Source organism: Amphibalanus amphitrite, unplaced genomic scaffold, assembly GCF_019059575.1.
Source record: "Amphibalanus amphitrite isolate SeventyFive unplaced genomic scaffold, NRLGWU_Aamphi_draft 000029F_arrow, whole genome shotgun sequence".
Taxonomy (NCBI): domain Eukaryota; kingdom Metazoa; phylum Arthropoda; class Thecostraca; order Balanomorpha; family Balanidae; genus Amphibalanus; species Amphibalanus amphitrite.
This window is the reverse complement of record NW_024881525.1, coordinates 225549-244243: the sequence shown is the minus strand read 5'-3', so window position 1 is coordinate 244243 and position 18695 is coordinate 225549. Positions and strand designations below refer to the sequence as shown.

Sequence of the window (18695 nt, the reverse complement as noted above, 5' to 3'; positions counted from 1 at the left end):
GAGCTCTACTAGAACATACACTGTTCTAAATTTCAACTTTCTATCTTGATTTTTGCCCCCCCCCAAATTGTTGAAAATAGATCCAACAGGTAGGTAATAGGTATAGGGCATGGTGACGTCATAAGCATAATCGTGATTTTTAGGCACTTTTGTACATTGCATGTAAAAATAAACGGTAGCGTTAGATTCCTGGGACAAAGTTCGTCTAGAAAAAAGGCATTTTTATGTCAAAAATAATAAGTTGAAAAATTGACTTTTTCCTTAGCCCTGACTTGGTGATTTGTAGTATAAACGATTTTTATGCTTTCAATACACACTTATGACCAGGATAGTGACTTTGGGTCACATATAACCATGACCATCGGATTCGGCGTGAAAGATAACCCATAAAACATGTGTCGCATGCCCGTAGCAGAAAGTGACCTACCGTGACCTTTCGTGACCTGGCTTGACCTTGAACCGTGCTTAGTATGGCCCCTATACGCACATGGTGCCCTTACTAAGGTTTTGAGGTTATTTTTGGTGAGTTTCAAGCAGGAACAATCGATTCCGCTGTCCGAAAGCCTCATCATGCATAAACCCCAGAATTCGACCTTTGACCCGACTTTGACCCGAAAGTTGACCTCAATCTTACAATCTTAAGAGTGCTTTCGGAAGGTCTTGTAGAGACCTTTCGAACGCCGCCTCGCGGGCTGATACGACTATTGGTTCTCGAGATAACAGGGGGTCGGATCCGACTCCCCCAGGCTGTCGTGGGTACGGAAGTAGCTCAGGCGGTGCCGGGTTAAGGCGGTGGTGCTCATGCAGAGACGATGTTTGTTTGGTAGGGGAGAGTGGGGAAAGATGCCCAGGGTTTTACTATGTCATATATTATTCGAAAATGACGATCGGAAAGCAAAAACTTGGAGTTTCAACGGATGCCGACATCATTTTTCTAAAAAAATATCACTCTTTCGTGCCTGAAATATGATAACTCTTTTTGCTATTAAGCATTTTCCTGGAGAAGTGAAAGGGGGCATCTTACCCCACAGGGTGGGAAAGACGCCCCCTGGCGTTGGGGAAGATGCCCCCTGCACTATAAGTGACATAAATGGGCACGTGAATTGCCTGAACGAATCAGCAGTCCCTTCGACCCTGCAGTAGACACCAAACGTCATCGTAAGGGCCCTCAAAAGTAGTCGTAAGGGGCTTCAGAGGTCATCGTTAGGGCCATCATAGTCCAGCACGGCCAAACAAGCCTCCGTGGTGGCGTTCGGAGACCACTGTGGGGCCCTTATAGATCTTCATGATGCTTGAGGGCCCTCGAGCCCATCGTTGGGACCTCAGATGCCAGCGCGGCCCGTGGAGCCAACGTGGGAGCCCTCAAAGGATGTCGTGAGGGGCCCTGGAGCCAATAATGGGGCCCACAGAGGCCGTCGTGAGGGCTCTCAGTCAGATGCCGCCCAAAAAGTCGCTGTGTGTGCCGAGAGACCGGCATGGGGAGCACCCGACCGTACTGGACTCTCAATAGTCCCAGATCGGCTTTTGTCTCTCATCACAAGTATGTAATAAATGATTTGACGGGCTGCTTGAAGGACAACCTACGGATTTAGGGGGGCGTCTTTCCCCATCAGGACAGGGGGCATCTTACCCCGAGGTACCGAAGTGACATTAAATCAGTACAATTTGTTAGCCATAAAACTACACCCTGAAACAAACTGTTTGGGACACAGTATACGCATGCTAATGTATCACGACTATAGCAAGTGACGCAAAAATTATCTACTTTCTTTGATATTTACAATGTTTTGATACCAAAATATTTTTTGAAAGCAGGAAATAAAAAACATGCAATCACCAGTCAGCCGTTGCCCAACTGAGCTTCGCAAATTTTTGTGCAGTTAACAAGGCAGGCTTCCGCTTTACGCTAAGAACATTAATTTCCAGGTTCGATTCTTTGTTTCACCGCTAGAGGGGGTGGGGCGTCTTTCCCACCCTGGGCATCTTACCCCACTCTCCCCTACCCTTGATCATTTTCATGCAATCTGTGCCTTCAGCGGTACTCATATAATTCTTAAACTATTTGTTTTTATTATAAATATCATTTATTGACCATGTTTCGTGATATCCTTACATCACACTTGCACTAGAAAGGCGAGCACAAAGAAACTCAGCCACTGCAGAATATAGACAAATGTCGACACATCTGTAAAAGGCTGTCTGTTGTGAAAAAAAAAACGTCAAGATATCGTTTCTAGAGTATTTACTGAACATGTGATCACGCTATAGATGATTTCTGTTTTATGACACACCAATCTTAACAAAAACCTTGTTTGTTTCAAACTCCTTCCGATACAGGCATCTCAAACTAGTGCATGTTGAATAAAGAACATCACAAAAGGTCAAAATATCGACTCTAGGTACTCATTAACAATCGACACTGGCATATGTTACACAAAGATGCAAAGACACACATCTATATCCGATACGTATTCTCAAAACAACTGCTTATGCCCACAATAAATATCGCCCAGACTCGTGTGAGAAGAATGCCTTTGTTCAGTTACAGACGACAAATCGTCTCAGGTCTCAGAAACAACACTAAAAGAACCGCTCTCCAAGGAAGCTTCTTAACAATCACCAGATGCAAGTTACTGTCAAAGCTCTAAGGCACTCATCCATCGCATCATTCTCATAAAAAACGGAGACGCGGGACATCAACAATAACTTGCACCTAAATGCTCCCTTGCGTCCTCTGTACATACAAATACGATCACTGCGTAAAAGCGCAGTTGTAATGCCACGAGAGCCCACCACTATTTGTCGGGGTCAGGCCCGTTCGAACTGCCGCGGCGTGTCGGCTCTTCTGCCGTCTTCTCGAATCGGTAGACGGCGAGTCAGACCGGCCGGCGGTCGGCTGGTGCCGTCTCCTTTCTATAAGACCTTGTTGTTGCGGGTCATCCACCGCTTCATGAAGAGGTAGAAGATGCTGCAGACGTATATGAGCACCAGCAGAGCGCAGGTGACGGAGAGAGCCAGCACGGAGGTCTTCGTGGGGCACTTCTCCAGCATTTCCACACTCTCGTTGGTGAAGCTGAAGTGGTCTGGAAAATAAAAAGCAATGTCAATAAACATGCTTGAACTGTGGTTAGCACTACATAAACAATTAATCGGAGTTTCAAGGAAAAGACGGACTGTATTTACCAGAGAGTTGATACGTTATTGGTATGATAAGTACATATATCACACATTTGTCTGCCTTCGTTTTTGGAGAGTAGTCCACATGAACTCTAATGACATTGCTGTTGTCTAAAATGCTGGGTTAGTTGCAGTGCATTCATATCGGTCAGCTGTAACACACCACACAGCAAACGCTCAAAGAACGCTTGCAAAACGCACCGGATGTCTTCCCTCGCAGGGTCACCACTCACCGGCGGCGCTGGCGTCGGCCGGGGCTCCGAAGGTGGCCTCCTGAGTGACGTACGGCGGCAGCTGCACCTCCGGCCGACTGGTCTGCTGCTGCCGCTGCACACCCACGCCCTCCTCGTCTCCAAAGTCCAGCACCATGATCTCCTGGCTGAGAGTCATCGACTCGGGGTCGCGGGGGTCCTCCGACAACAGGGTGGGCTTCAGCGCGCGGCGCCGGCGGCGGCCCCACGACGGGAACTGCTTGCCATTGTAGTCACACTGTGCCTGAGGGGGGGGGGGTGAGGGGGGGGGGTCAGTGGAGCGCAGCCGAGGAGATCGCTGCAGCTATCGCGTTGTATTTTGTGCTAAGGGAGCAAGAAGGCATATTTGGTCAGGCATGCCCCTCACACGTCACCGTAAGGAATCCTGGATAAGTACCTTTTTGCGATCAATTACCCCACTCACCGGTTCGCACTCTCCGAGGCAGTATTTGACGTTGCACTGGAAGATGACGCCGTAGGACTCGGTGAAGCGGAACGCCTCGTACATCGACTCCAGGGAGTAGACCTTGGACGTGAACCGGGGGAAGATGTTGGGGTCCACCGGGCACCCGTTCTCGTCGATTATCTGGAACGTGCTCTTGGCGTCCTTGGCCATAGCCACACAGTTGCGAGCGAAAATGCCGTAAGGCGCTGAAACAGAGCGACGAGTTTGGTCAACACACGACATTGTGAAGCATATGTGCCATTTAATCAACGTTTTTAATCACCCCATTGATCAGTAGTTAGGACGCTGGGTGAGTACGTTATCAAACGGTCAAGATAAGATGGCTTGGTGCTATCATCGTCAGCGCCAAGTAGCCAATCATTGTTCACAGGAGACCCTCCATTCGCCCCTGGCGCGTGCAGACAGTGCCCCGACTCACTGTTGGACGGAATCTCGATGCGGAAGGTGAGCTTGTCTCCGATTCGGACAGTCTCCACCACCTGGCCGGTCTTGTCCAGGATGGAGATACGGGGCGGAGGCGCGGCCGGCGCAGACGTGATCGAAATCATATCCGGGTCCCTGGGGGAATGGAAAAGGTCTCGTTAGGGCACTGCACTTTGGGGTACTGTGAATTTATGGGAAGTCGCACTAGTGGTGCACTGTTGAGAGTGATGAGTGTTGGGACTTGGGAGTGATGCTGCAAGATCAATATCGTATAGGCATCACACAAGCGCGGCACTGGAAATGAACCAGCATACCGTCAAGTATCATTTTCTTCTCATGATTTCAACCGGTGAAAGAAAAAAAGTTACAGGCATGAAATTAATTGCTTTTTAATTTATCACTGTTGTTGTTTAAATCACAAATGTAGCTAAATTTGAAAGTCCTATGGAGGTAAATAAGTTGCCACATAATTTGCCGATTGTTTGTAAGTCAGAATAAAATGGATATTCGTTGCACGAAAAGCTATATTTTTAGATACGTCCAATCAGTATCAGGTGACATATTTATTTTGTCACTCAGCCTGTTTGATGAGCTTATATTACTCATCCAGAGTTCACATATATTTACAAGTATCGCGTGCATTCAACGTTTTGATATAATACAGAAGGAAATACGTGTGCATACAAAGCCCAATAATGAGCAATGATACGCTTCTCTTTCCTGGAAGGGGCGCTTATTTTGTTAAGTACATATGCTACCTCTCAAGGTCGAGAATGGGGGTAATATGTAGATTGTGGAATGCAAAATATTTTCTTTTGTTGCTTGAAAGGTAGCATACTCTCAAGAGCGTAGTTCTTCAGGCACTTCAGTAATGGATTAACTACAGGTTTTTAGTAGAGTGGTACAGACACAGACACAGACGAGCGTCCATACTTTACCTTGAACATAAGCTGTCAGTCAAGCGTTAGTCACAATGGGTCGATCTCAGCGTGCTCAGCTAGCTACCACCTCACCTCTCACGACCTCTCCATCTCACTGTTGTTCGACGCCTGAGTTTCTCCCTTTCCCCGTGCGCGAGCTAACTCACCGCCTCTCACCTCCCTCCCGCTCTCACATCCCCCTCCCTCACCCGGTTCCCACAAATCGTGCGTGTCAGTCACAGAGGGGGTTAACACACAGGGGTCACATGACCGGCTCTTACCGAATCAGCAGCTGCCCCATCGACTCAGCGTCAAAGTTAGGGTCATAAAACTCTGAGTTGGGATCTTGAGCCGCTTGACTGGAAGGGGAGACGTGTGGTGTAACTACACTACACTATAGCTAAGTGCCCGGGGGTCTAGTGCTACACTCACAATGGTCAGTCACAAAGGTCCACAAGTTCTTCGTACATACATGAGACATAAACGGCAGTAAGGACACATTAACCGAATGTGTACGCCGTTTGACTGTTGTTATTCTCATGTGAAAAGAACGTTACTGCTATTGTCTACGGCGGACATTCTAAACACAGAAACATTAAAAAAGAAGCTTATGTTTTTAGTCACATACTATGCTTTCTAACAACCAGGATAGTCACTTCCAAGCATGGGGAGGCACAAACGAATGGTAGATAAACTGAGTTATTCATCCATATCTAGGAACGCGAGGGCTGGCAAATTATCCTCTAGACGTAGAGTCGATTTTTTCTGTATAGTTATTTTAGCTGGATATTCGTAAAGGACAACTTTTAACGGAAGGAAGACGCTAAGTGTTGTTCGAATTCTCGTTCAAATCATTTTCTTCCAAAGGTCCTCCCAGAGTCTAGACTTTTCTTCTCAATTTATGTCTGAGGTCACTGAATCACTGATATTCTCAAGGAAACATGACGAAGGTCAAACATGGTGAGTGCCTAAAGAAGATCATGGAGATGCTCCAACAATGCACTGGGGACTGACCTGATGGGCATCATGCCGAAGGTGATGTTGCGTGAAGACATGTCGTAGGTGCAGCGCACCTTGTAGATCTTGTCCGTCTTGGTCATCACCACCGAGTGGTGCTGCACCACCACAGTGTTGGAGTAGACGGTGCCCTGGGAAACGTTGGGTGGAATTTGAGTAAAAACGTTATCAAGACTTATGACGAGTGTTTCTCGCGAACCCACCATGAACCTATAATTGTAGCGTGTTAATATTATGTTCAATTAAGCTTCAAGTAAAAATTGCGATTGATAGTGTCGCACTGTAAAACTCACAGTTGACCAACTATTACAGTGTTGAACGGAATGTTGCGGCATTAAATTCACGAGGGACTGAGTGTTACAACGTTAGACTCACGATGGACTGAGTGTCACAACGCTAGACTCACGATGGACTGAGCGTCACAGCGTTCGACTCACGATGGACTGAGTGTTGCAGTCCTGTCCGGAGAGGCTGAGGTCCAGTCGGAACCGATCCGAGTTGACCACGGCCACGTTGCACGTCTCGGAGCGGCCCAGCGCGTAGATACGGCCGTTGAAGGGACGGTTGGTGCCCACTTGGACGACGATTCTGGTGTCCTTGCACTGAACAGACACTGGGGAACGGGGGCAGACGCTCTTAGGACAGTTGTATGGGGCCTAACGCATTCTCTTTGTTCAGCTGACATGGACTCTGCAACTTTTCTTCAGAACTGTCTGGGGCCGGTCATAGTGTTTCACTATATTATGGTTCCAAACCACGGGCCACCGAAGCTAGTTAGAACTGCAATCAATACCACAGACACAGATAAAAATATTTGAATCGGAGACTGCAGTATGTCACAAAAAAGCATCCTGGGAGACTGCAATCTTACATATAGCACTAGCACTGCGACTGCAGCGCCACACAGCAGCATAACACCACATAATACCGGGTAACACTGACATGGTGGATGAAATGGCATGCAGTGGAGCGACTGATTACTGACCATCATAGCAGGTACCGCTGGAGTCGCAGTTGAGATCGTTGCCCTCGCCGGCAGTCTGACTCGAGCCATCGCCTCCATCGGGAATGGCAGGGCTGCCGCCGTCTCCGCCGGTGGCGCCGCCTGCTGGGTCGCCAGTGGCGCCACCTGGACTGCTGCCGCCGCCGCCAGAGATTGGCAGGTCGGGAATGGTGACAATCTCGGCACCGTCATCGCCGTCATCGCCGTCACCCTCACCGGCTGCGAATGGGAGGGGAAAGGAACGTTAGAGAAGTTCGGCTAGAGGAGATAAAACGAGTAAAACTTGCCTAATAAGTCGTAGCGTAAGCTGCCCTCAACGTAGAACTTAGATTAAAAACCTAGCCCTGAAAGTCAAACGACAGTTCCAAGCATCACAATACCCCACATTTGTCGTTTTATTTAGTTCGAGAATGTGTGGCTTGGCTTATTCCCGCCCAGCTCATCCCATTCTCCTTCATTTCTCTAGATTATCTCGGCAATAATTCTCAAACCACGTCCATGTCCCGTCTCCTTCCCGTCTCCTTCCCGTCTCCTTCCCGTCCCTCCCCGTCTCCTTCCCGTCTCCTTCCCGTTCTCACCCCGTTCCCTTCCCGTCCTCTCCCCGGTATACCTGTGTCCGATCCGGCACCCTCCGTGTCTCCGGTGGGGAAGGGAATCTGAGGCTCGGTGGGGTCCACCGCCGGCAGTGGACCCGGCTCCGGGCCGCCGTCCAAAGATCCTGGTACACAAACACACACAGTTAGAGAGGAATCCACTCAGATGCATTTTGAAAGCTCCGGTCAGAATATCATTTCACTTAGCTAGCAATAATTTTATTCAACCAAATTTCTTACAGAGTCCAATTTTAGACGAGGAAACAAAAAGGCAAAAAGATACTCGACGTAGATTCTGTACAAAGTGATGGACTGTAAAGAGCTTCGTAAAACACTTATTGCATTGATATATTTAGCGCAAATTAGCCATGATTGCAGTCACCATTCGATCAAACGAAATACAAATGTGCAGCTATATTCAAAAGCAAGAACCAGCAACGGCAACATTTCACGAAAATGACTCCGTTATATATACAGGTAAACACATCATCACACCATCAGTCAATCAGTGTGTTAGTCAGTCACCAGTTTCATTGGTCAGTCCAGTCCCAGTCTGTTTCCCAGCAGTCAGCAGAGGCGTCAGTCACAGCCGGGAAAGCGTTGCCATGGAAACCAGGTCCCGCTTGTCAGCCAACAACCAGACTTTGCAGAAGCCATCAGTGCCATGGTCCGAAAAACAATTTTTTTTCTTTTTTAGTGGCTGGTGGCTGACAAGAGGTGACCGGCTTCCTCAGCAGCTAGTGTACAGGTTAGCGTTGCACCTGGGTGAGGCTCCTTTACCACATGCCCTGGAGCGCACAAGAAGCGACAGCTGGACTCCAACAGGACACAGAGGCGTACCTAGTTGTTCAGCGGACTCGCTGGTCGGGACGGCAGGGCTCCCGGGTTGACCAGGGGTGGACGGAAGGGGGCTGCTGGGTCCATTAGGGGCGGACGGGAGGGGGCTCACAGGCTTACTAGGAGCAGACGGGAGGGGGCTGCCGGGTCTGTTAGGAGCGGGCGGCAGGGAGCTATCGGGTCCAGTAGCCACGGACGGGAGAGGATTCTCTGGTTTGGTAGGGTTCGGGTCAGATGAGACAGAGGGAGGCGCGGGACTCCCGGGCTCAGTGAGGGCAGCTAGAGGAGATGATTGAGGGATAAAACTCCCCACTGACGGAGGGATGACCTCGACGGTGGAGCCTTCAGCTGAGGGAGGAGGATCGGACTCCGAAGTCTGGTCTGCCACACTGGGGGAAAACCCGGTAGTGGGCGGGATGTAGTAGCCCGGGGCGGAGGCACCAACCACAGTCGGCGCTCCGGAGCCCGTCAAAGGACCGGCACTGGACGGACCACTCGGGACCTCGGCAGAATCGCTGCTGGAGCCCGAGATAGTCTCTCCCGAGGACGCCGCAATGGTGAGGGGGCTGGAGCTGGGGCCCTGGGAGAGGCTGGAAGAGATGAGCTCCGCGAGAGCGGCCGTTTGAGGCCCGTCAGAGAGAGCCGCACCAGCAGACACCACCGGTGACCCTGTGTGAGAAGGTGTGAAGGTGTCACATGCGTGTGGCCATGCGTGCACTCGTGTCTCCAGTTGATGACCGCGACAGCCTGAGGGAATGTAAATTGTCATGCTAAGAAAATGTCAGGCATGCTTGTCAGAAGAACATGATATCCTTCCGTAATCGTCGGGACACGGACAAGGTTGGTTAGCTCATAGCTGAACTCGTTTGTCGTGCAAAGGTCTTTCTAGCCAGAGTGGGTAAAAAAAGTCACATGTCATGCCATTCCTTCAGTAAGGACAGACAATAGATGGAATGACAGTAAAGTAGCCGTATTTTCGCCCTCTGATTTAGGATGTTCGCCGATGCAGAGGTGTGTTTTGCCAGTCGAAGAGACAGTTGGGAGACGTTCAAAGAATCTCCAAGACTCTTCATGCGTTAGTGGTTGGATCGAAAGAGATAGGGCTATGACGGAAACTTTATTTGTAATGTAGGTGTTTCGTCATTTACCTGCCCCGAAGTTAAACACTCCAGTCTGTCTACTTTTGGGTTTCTCATAGCACATGATTTGAGTGATGTAGCGTTTATTCTTGGTCACTACTTGGCGACAGATCATGTTGTCAGTCGGCTCTAAAACGTCAAGAGCGTCACAAATCAGTCATCAGTCGGGGCCGCGCATGGGAACAGGTGGAAGGGAGTGGCTGAATTCACAGGTTCCAACGAGGGCATGTCATCTTCCTTCTTGACGAGGTGGATTTTGTTGGACTATGGCTGTAGCATTTTTGTAAAGAGATCATGGTCTTATAAAAACTAGGCTTTGGGAAAGAGTGGTGTCTAATAAAACTACTTCAATCATCTTCCAAGAAACGGAAAGACAGTCTCCAATAGATAGGAAGTAGCAGGAATGAGTGTCTGTATATTCAAAGGCTCAGTAAAAGAGGCAAGGATACGAAGCACCTGGGTCATTACTGTCAAGTCTAGGAAGTCACACACACGTACAGAGCACAACCTGAACACAAGGTGCACACAAGATGATGTCAAGTACCGGTGATCCAGCAGTTTATTCCAAGCTGTGAAAAAGCTGTGCCAGCTACACTCTCTAAGTTACTTGGAGGGTGAACAAGAGTGCATAGCGTGACTATAACTACAAACGTGACGTATGTACCGGCCAAGTGCCTCGAACTGGGTGCACAAGCTACACATTAACGGCACGTTATTGGACAGTTCATGTGGCCTGCACATCTGTCAGACGCCACTTCTAGCTCATCAAATTGTGGGATTTCCACTTGAAGCCGTTTGTTACACATGACTTGCTCTTATTCTTCCAAGCATTTTGCATGATAAAATACTGGCGTTTATAGTTGCATCAATGAAAACGTAACTATAGCGTGCTAATATTTCTTTCAAAATTAAGACACGCAATTAGCTTGATAAGTAATTTAGAAGATTCAAAACTTCAAATAATGGATGAGTCATGAGTGAATTACTATGAAATGAGCCTAAACATATCGTATTTGCTACGACTTTGCACCATTTTAACACCATCTCCTCCCTGCGCTCAGACTCACTCTTGCAGACGTTCTCATAGTAGATGCCCGGGTCGCTGCCGGTGTCGATCAGAGGCCGGTCCTTGTCCAGGAAGGTCTCGGCGCCGTCCGGCAGCGTCACGTGGTCCATGTGGAACAGCTGGCAGTTGTAGGTGGTGCCGGTCGGAGGACCCCGGTACAGGAACGACCGGCACAGGATCTCGTTCTCAATCTCACAGGCGCGCCGACACGCCTCCACGTTGTTGGCCTGGGGGTGAAAGTGGCGTCAAACGGTGAGTTTTGATGTATGCTGGACGTAGCATCGCAGGAGTAAACGATACATATGTGAGGACAGGAGTTTTGCGATATGATGAGTGCTCGAAACGTAGGCCTAGCACTTGGTCAGGTCTGTTTCCTAGACTTCTTCGAGCATCGGTAGCTTTGAAGCTATCCATTGGCTAGGATCTTGAAAGAGCTACTTTAATCAGCTAGCTTAATTAAATGCGACACTGAAAACATAAATGTTCACAACATCAGCACAGTCCCTGGGTCTTGTCGTGTTCCATCCTGCCACTGCGCTCGCACAGCGCCCGGCTCACCATCAGCTCCAGGTCGACGTAGTAGTGTGTGTCCACGTAACGGTTGATGATGGCGTTCGGCACCCCGATCTCCGGCGTGGGGAACTCGCGGTCTCCCTTGCACGCCTGTGCACCTGCCGTGGCACATTCAGATGTCAGCGTTAGCGGTCCGGGGCGTCGGCGGTCGGTAACAGGAAATAGGCAGGTGAAGAGTGGAGCAAGAGGTTTCAGTTTGAGAGATACTCTATCTATGGCAGAGTTGCTGTAAGAGTTGGAGTTAGGGATGATGCCGGAACCGTGCTGTGGAGATCTGCAACTGCTGCGCGAACAAAGAACAGAGCACCAAATCGGTCCACTGATGAAACTAGCGCAGTTACGAATGGGTCGTTTGAGAGCAGGGACCAGCTATTCAGTCAGAGCGTTCGTGGTAAGGCGAAATTGGTCACGAAACATCAGGTCATGCCGGGGTGCTCTGATGGCCGGGAAATGGAGTGTTTAAATGCTCCGGATAAATGTCTCTGCATTGTTCTCGGCAAACGAAACCGTTTAAACATAATGGCCGCAGTCGCGCTGCAAGGCGGCCGTTCCCGCGGAGATTGAGGCTCATTTCGGAGGGACATTGATCCCTCCCCGACTGATAAAAGAGCACTTGGCTGGTGCTGATGGAGCTCGCTGTAATTTACTGGAGGATGGAGCACGACGGTTAGTCTGGCTAGAAAACGAATGATTTTTTTTTTACGAAAGCCTCCCGGACATGAGTTTCAAATGCTCTTTACAATAGAAAAAAGAAAACGAAACAATGAATGTTTAAGCTCCATGCTTCATAGCACCTTCGAGGGGTCATTTTTAACATGAAAGGGATAAATTAGGGCCGAAGTCAAATCAATAAAGTTTTAAAGATTAAGAAAAAGAAACAAATTAAGCTTCGTAAAAAATGTCGTAGGAGTTCCAGGTGATTTGAGGATAATATATGGTCAAAAATGTAAGCTTGCGTTTCATTTCCACATATATTTTGATGCCCCTCTTAAACCAATCCGATGTTTTTGTTTTTAGTTGATTTTATTCCCCTTTTCTAGTAATATTACAGAATGTTTTCTATTTCACTTCGCCATTACATCTTTTCAGCTTCAAATTATCTAAGCAGACGAGAGGACTGCCACTGTGACTCAACCCCTAACTGTCAGGGGATGGGAGCGTTGGCAGAGCTGCCGACATATGGTAGTCCTGGCGCGGCAGACACCATGTGAGGCCGCGGTGAGCCGCGCACGGCACGCCACGAGGCTCACCATCTGGCGACAGGTGTCTGGCTCACCAGTGACAGACATTTCTTCATCGCACCGGCCCAGCGCCGCCGCTGTTCCTTCTAAGCTTGAGGGGAATAGCTGCGCTACTGAGAGCTATCGCACTGCACAGGCATAGCCGCATACCTACCTGCTGTCTGATTGAATACTGCCGTATGCCGCCAGGCTTTGGGTTGAGAGTAAATTGGCCCTAAAACGGGCACGATAGATGAGGTGTATGCTATTCCATCAGGCGAGAACATTCCATAGGGTAACGGGATCCAGCACCAGCCATGAGAGCTACCAGTGATGGGCGGGATGTATCACAAACAGCGGCATAAAATGCTAATTAGCGGTCCGGCGCACACGGCGTGCGCCCCCGTTCACTAGAGGTCAGCCGAAATGAATCGAGATCAGCCGCCTCGTGGGCCATAACAGACCGCTATAGCCGGCTTATTGCAGCAAATAAGAGGTGTTGATGGCCGTAAACGTGACGCTTACGTTTTGTCTCAGGATTCAGTTTATGGCCAGCGCAAGACGACTTGATAACCAAAGAAAGAACAATAACCGTCTAATTGAGATGGCTTACCTACCGAGCCTTCTGTTCAAGATTGAAGGAATGCCTTTCATATACTATAAAGTACCAATATCCAGTTTGCTGTCCTTGGTGTCATGAGCGCGATTCCGTATCGATATCACCCCCAATAGAGATTGTAGAGATTGTAGATCACCTTTGCCGTGATTATACAGATCCATGTCTCTCATAACTGAAATCATGTGACGTTCTCACTTCCCAGGCCGTTCCCAGCCATTCCCATCATCACTGAGATCGATTTTGTTCTCTCTCTCTCTCTCTCTCTCTCTCTCTCTCTCTCTCTCTCTCTCTCTCTCTCTCTCTCTCTCTCTCTCCCTCACTCTCTCTCTCTCTCTCTCTCTGCACTCACCGGAGAGGCAGAGGTTCTCGAAGTAGTCCACCTGGTCGGCCTCCACCATCTCTATGGTCTCGTCCACCGAGCGACGGTCGTGCTCGGAGAGATGACACTGCAGCGTCAGATAGCTGTACTCAGCAGAACGGCAGATGAAACGCTCCTGGAATAGAACGTACAGTGGTGAGACGCATATAGAGATAAAATATAGAGACGGACGCCGGACGGAGAGAGGCAATAAGGCGGATGCTGACTTCATCTATGTCACTGTAGAGTCGCAACGAATTTAATGTGTTTCAGGATGCATTTTTACGACTTCATAATTGAGTTTGACACTAGATGTCAATTTAGACTGGTAATGGATCGTTTGTGGCAGGTTATCGGCACGAGTATCGGTAATAAACGAACAACACAAAGACAGGAGCTTCTGTCAAACACGGTCATTTTTTACGGAGATCCCGTCACCAGCGGCGCCGTGGCCGAACAAGCTCGTGACAAAGTGTTCCTATAGCCGCTCCGTCGACTCTAAAGCCCGGCTCCCACCGGGCGGTCCGGCCTTGCCCCGTCCCGCTATCATGGCGCGGGCTCTCACGGGCCGGTGTGAACACATGCCGCCGGTAACGGGACCGGTGCTGGATTAGAGACGCGGCTTCCGTCGGAAACTGACGGAGCGGCGACCGAGGGCTGGTCGGAGGAGGGGGGGGGGCTGGGGTCAGGGGGCTCGTGGGGGTTCGAAGAGGTGGCCGCTGTCGGGAAGCAGAATTAGCGTCCATTATAAGCCACCTTTCAGGATGGAACACTTATGTGTCAAGTAGCCCGTTATTAAGCGAATAAGAAGAAGTGAATAATTGGTGCTCTTGCACTTCAATTTTAAGGATCACTGAGAACGAATATAAGGTCCTTCATAGCTTTGAGAATGACAAGGGTTCTTGAATTCTTAAATGATGCAGACGGTGTACGAGTCTAATTATCTTTTGGTCCGTTTCGGCATCAGACAAACAGCCGAAAAACAATTGGACAGAGGGGGACACAAAGCTGCCTCGCGGTCGGAACAGAGGATGGACAGTGACGTTGCGAAACGAGGGGTCGGTGACACTGGGATGTCCGACACCTGATACAGTTTTAATGGCCCACGAAGAGATTATAAACAGTTATAATGTCATCACATACAGCTATTTGTAGGACATTAAGCTAGGGTAATTGACAAAATGGATCTCAATAAAGGATCGTGAGAACGCTGTCCTGTTGTCGAATAAGACACATAGCCATTTTACAGTGCTTCTTTAGAGCGGACCTGCGTACGTACCTCGTTCAGACATGCAGCCAGGCAGGCTTCCTTGGTGGAGACAAACATGAGAGCGTTGTCCAGCCCCCTCAGCATCTTCTTCGGCAGTCGCTCAAATGTCCACGGCCGGTTGCACACTTTATCTGAAGAAACAAAGAAAAGAGATTAAAAAGTTGCCCTAATGCTAAACGAGCTGTAGATGTAAGGAACTGGTTAAATGTCAAAATAACTAAACATACCGATAAACGATTAAATAAACTATAACCCATCCATCATTATGCTGAAATCATTAATGGTTTACATGCATTGCATTCGGATGATGGATGTTCATCTTAATTAAACACTGGCAATGAGGTGACGCAATAATAATATATACTTTGCAGACTGCATATCTGAAATGCGGGCCTGAATGTTATGATCATGAGTCGAGCCGTTTCCGGTTTCGTGGGAATCGGTGCCGGCATGCGTTTAGTCTGTGACCAATGTCTGTGTTCTGACATGTCAGTCGGAGTCAATGACCTGACCACGTCTGACACGGAGTAAGTAATTTTAGGTCCTTGGACACGACACCTTGCTTTGCGTTATATCAGGCCGGCTGTCGGGCGCCCCTGCATGGACATTGGACACCCTGCCCGGCGCCCCAGAACCTCCGTTCGAAGCCCCGGCCGTCACGGGCCGACGGCACCCGGTCCGTTACCAATTCAGAGCCACAGCACCGCGGACAAAACCACCCAGCTGCCACGGGTATCCACCGCCACACCGAGCCACGGCAGTGGCCAGCGTGGCCGGCTAAACCACGGCCGGCCTGTGGCTTCATGCCGCACGTTGAGCAGCGGCAGCGGCGGAAAACTGGGAGACTGCAGCTCAGCACACGAAGGTAACACCGGAGACTGCATTTCAGAGCATAACGCTATCACGAGGTTTGACAAAGTGTGCGATATCAGCACCGGACATGAAAGTGGGTGCAACAAGACTAGCTGTAGGTACATCTACTTAGAACACAAATTTCTGATTGCAGATATGTCATGAGGTATATAAGAGCAAAACATTTTATAATGTGTTATTTTACAGAAATATCTTTCATCTCAGATGTAGTGAACAAAACGTCGCGTCTCAAAAGTCTCTACCGCTCTCAGTTAGCGTTCATTTTCGTCACCACCCACAGAGACCAATTAATATCTTCAGAGCGGTCTGCCATCTGCTGATGTGCCGCCACTGGGACCACCGCCGGTCATTGTTAACTGTATATGTCGGCTCGGCGGCGCGCGGGGCGGGGCCGCGGGCGGAGTTCGGGCGGTATTGAGAGGCCACCTAGTGTAACAACGGCAGGCACATGCCGGCCAACGCTTAACGGCACCGCTTTACGACCCCTATTATAACGTGATGATGAGAGGCTTTCAGGATAGGCGTTTAACCGCTCACAAGCATGCCTTCCAGTATTTAGGCGGTCGTGTCTTTAGATGGGAGACATTTGACGATGAGTCGGCAGAAGACATCCGGCACGCACCGCGGCACAAAGTGAATCGCACAAAAATGACGCAGCCACCTGTGTCTTTTTACGATTGTACGCATGATTCACGTGTTTTCTGCAAGGCCTCTGGAGGGCGATGCCCCCGGGGTGTCAGGTCGACGTGCGGCCGGCGGCTGGCCGCGAAGCCACGACGTCGAACCGTTCGTGAAGCGAGAGAACCGGCGAGGGGCTCGGAACGGAAACGGGACGGTCCGGAACATTTCCGAACCAAACGGACCGCACCGGCAGCCGAGTGCAGAGTCACGATCTGATTGGTGTCCAACGAGCTTGTGATTAGGAAGAACTGGTTTGTGATTGTAGGAAGTCGTGCGTGGTCTGTAGGAAAAACTTGTATTCTCCATGAGAATTCCAGTGTGACGACTCCCAATCTAGGTCAATGTATTCATGACCTGGGCCAAAATTGCATGTTCGAAGTCACGCAATCATTTTGAATGATAGGTAGTAATGGTTGTGGTGAAAATGGAGCGTTTTGCGGGCACTAGCAATGTGCAATCATGTGAAACCTAAAACCACGTAATTCATTCTTCTAGTCATAAGTCATTTCATTGAAGTGGTGTTTGTATAGTTTCCCACCACAACAAGTCTAACCATTTCCATAACCTGCATTCTTCCGTTATTTGTGTATCTTATTTCAGCAGGCGGGTATCTACAATGTCAACAGGCGCTGTACCATACCAACATAATGCATAAAACCAGTCCCGGTACGAACTGAGCGATAAAAAAACCTGCACTGTCACCCAACACGAGTCATATCTGATGAATTTCTTGCGGTGGCTCATTAGGCCACCGGGGAGTCACGATATCGCTCTGAAGTCCCACCCGTGACTGATAAAACGAGTGCAGCCCCCGTCTGTGGTGATAACGGCCCCACTTACCGGAGTTGATGCGCAGTTTGATCATGTAGTAGGTACTGATGGCCGGCTTGGGCACCGCTGACGGGTTGTTGGCAGCTGTCTCGTTCTGCAGTAGACAGACAGTCTCTTGGACCGGCGTCAGGGGGTTGGAGACGAAACTGAAACGACAACATCACGAAACCGTCACGGTGGAGTCACGGAGGGTCATGAACGCTTCGTGAAGTGTCGCTGACACTGCTACCTTTCAGCTTCTGCCGTCACGGCTAGGCAGAGCAATGAGGGTAATGGTCTGACACAGCAATCGTCTTTCGTCGTGGTACAGGCACAAAACTGTCGGATCTAGTGTAAGCTGAAACAACAAATCAAAGAGAGCACATGGGAAAGCCGCCGAGAACTTACAATGATCTGTAATTATTTCCGAACAAAACGAAACAGCAATAATCGATTCCAATCAAAGTATCTGTGGCCTTTCCACTTGCGCCTGTGGGCAGGCCACCGGTGCGCGCCTATGAGCGCCCTTGTCGGTTACTGCTTTAGTGACGACTGTTCCGCAGTGCAGTGAACTCTGTGTCACGTGGACAGCACTGATAAATGACCGACATGAACGCTTCCTGTCGTAACAGCCCGTCTGCCGCACCAGCGCCAGGATTGGCTACAAATTCAGCGGACAGCTGCTCACAGCGAAAGGATCGGACGCTATTGTGAACGTGGAAAAATAATTACTGAAGAAATTAAGCCGTCACGCACTAGAAGACCCTCCGTTCCCACATTTTAGCACGTCTTGAAGAAGACATGTTAACCTCCTATACGGCTTAACAGGTGCGGAATACTGCCACTTTGCTTGGTACGAGTTTCCACTTGTCAATCAAAGTGACATCGAGCAAGATGAGTAGATTACGATGAGTAAGACTTCCTGTATTCTGTCAATCAACACACACGCGTGTAAAACGTCAGGTGTGTCGCCGCCTCGCGCCGCTGCCGTTCGGGCACTGACCTGAAGGACGCGGCCTGACACTCGGGCTCCTCGCGGCACCAGCCTTGGCACTCGTACAGGGTCAGGTTACGGATCGTGTAGTACGTGGTGCCTCGGTAGTCCATATCTGTCAGCTTCTCAAAGGCAACCTCCGCTGTCGGACCATAGACATACGTACGTCAGTTGATGTGGAGGGTAGTGGGAGGTTTATGACTCACGTTCACGTTGGAGCGTTTTTCATCGTCTAAAAATGAACAAAGGTGCTAATGTGCCAATGTGCTAATGTGTGCTAAAATGCATGCAGCCACATGTGAGTGTCTAATGCAAATATCATTATAGAAGCTAACCACAAATTCCCACATCTAATACCGAGAGGATATTTCGGGCGAAAGTTTTACATAAATCTCACGTTGGTGA

The 18695-nt window shown here is 49.4% G+C and overlaps 1 protein-coding gene across 6 annotated transcripts in view; it reads right to left on the bottom strand.

Annotated features, from left to right (window-relative positions):
• Positions 1 to 2207: 2207 nt before the first annotated feature.
• The window catches only part of LOC122366503, a 33120-nt gene continuing 16632 nt past the window's right edge, over positions 2208 to 18695 (bottom strand). The window contains exons 3-18 of one of the 6 annotated variants that reach the window (XM_043338839.1): positions 18300 to 18432; positions 17327 to 17463; positions 14942 to 15063; positions 13654 to 13798; positions 11451 to 11563; positions 10894 to 11119; positions 8691 to 9356; positions 7868 to 7975; positions 7240 to 7476; positions 6692 to 6867; positions 6252 to 6385; positions 5519 to 5596; positions 4313 to 4452; positions 3853 to 4079; positions 3411 to 3672; positions 2208 to 3083 (exon numbers count right to left, since the gene is read on the bottom strand). In XM_043338839.1, the coding sequence (XP_043194774.1) occupies positions 2914 to 3083; positions 3411 to 3672; positions 3853 to 4079; positions 4313 to 4452; positions 5519 to 5596; positions 6252 to 6385; positions 6692 to 6867; positions 7240 to 7476; positions 7868 to 7975; positions 8691 to 9356; positions 10894 to 11119; positions 11451 to 11563; positions 13654 to 13798; positions 14942 to 15063; positions 17327 to 17463; positions 18300 to 18432 (3074 nt within the window). In that variant the 3' untranslated portion in view covers positions 2208 to 2913. Of the gene's footprint in view, positions 3084 to 3410; positions 3673 to 3852; positions 4080 to 4312; positions 4453 to 5518; positions 5597 to 6251; positions 6386 to 6691; positions 6868 to 7239; positions 7477 to 7867; positions 7976 to 8690; positions 9357 to 9835; positions 9956 to 10893; positions 11120 to 11450; positions 11564 to 13653; positions 13799 to 14941; positions 15064 to 17326; positions 17464 to 18299; positions 18433 to 18695 lie in introns of all 6 variants that reach the window. The other 5 variants (XM_043338856.1, XM_043338872.1, XM_043338848.1 and 2 more) reach the window with 5 other exon arrangements.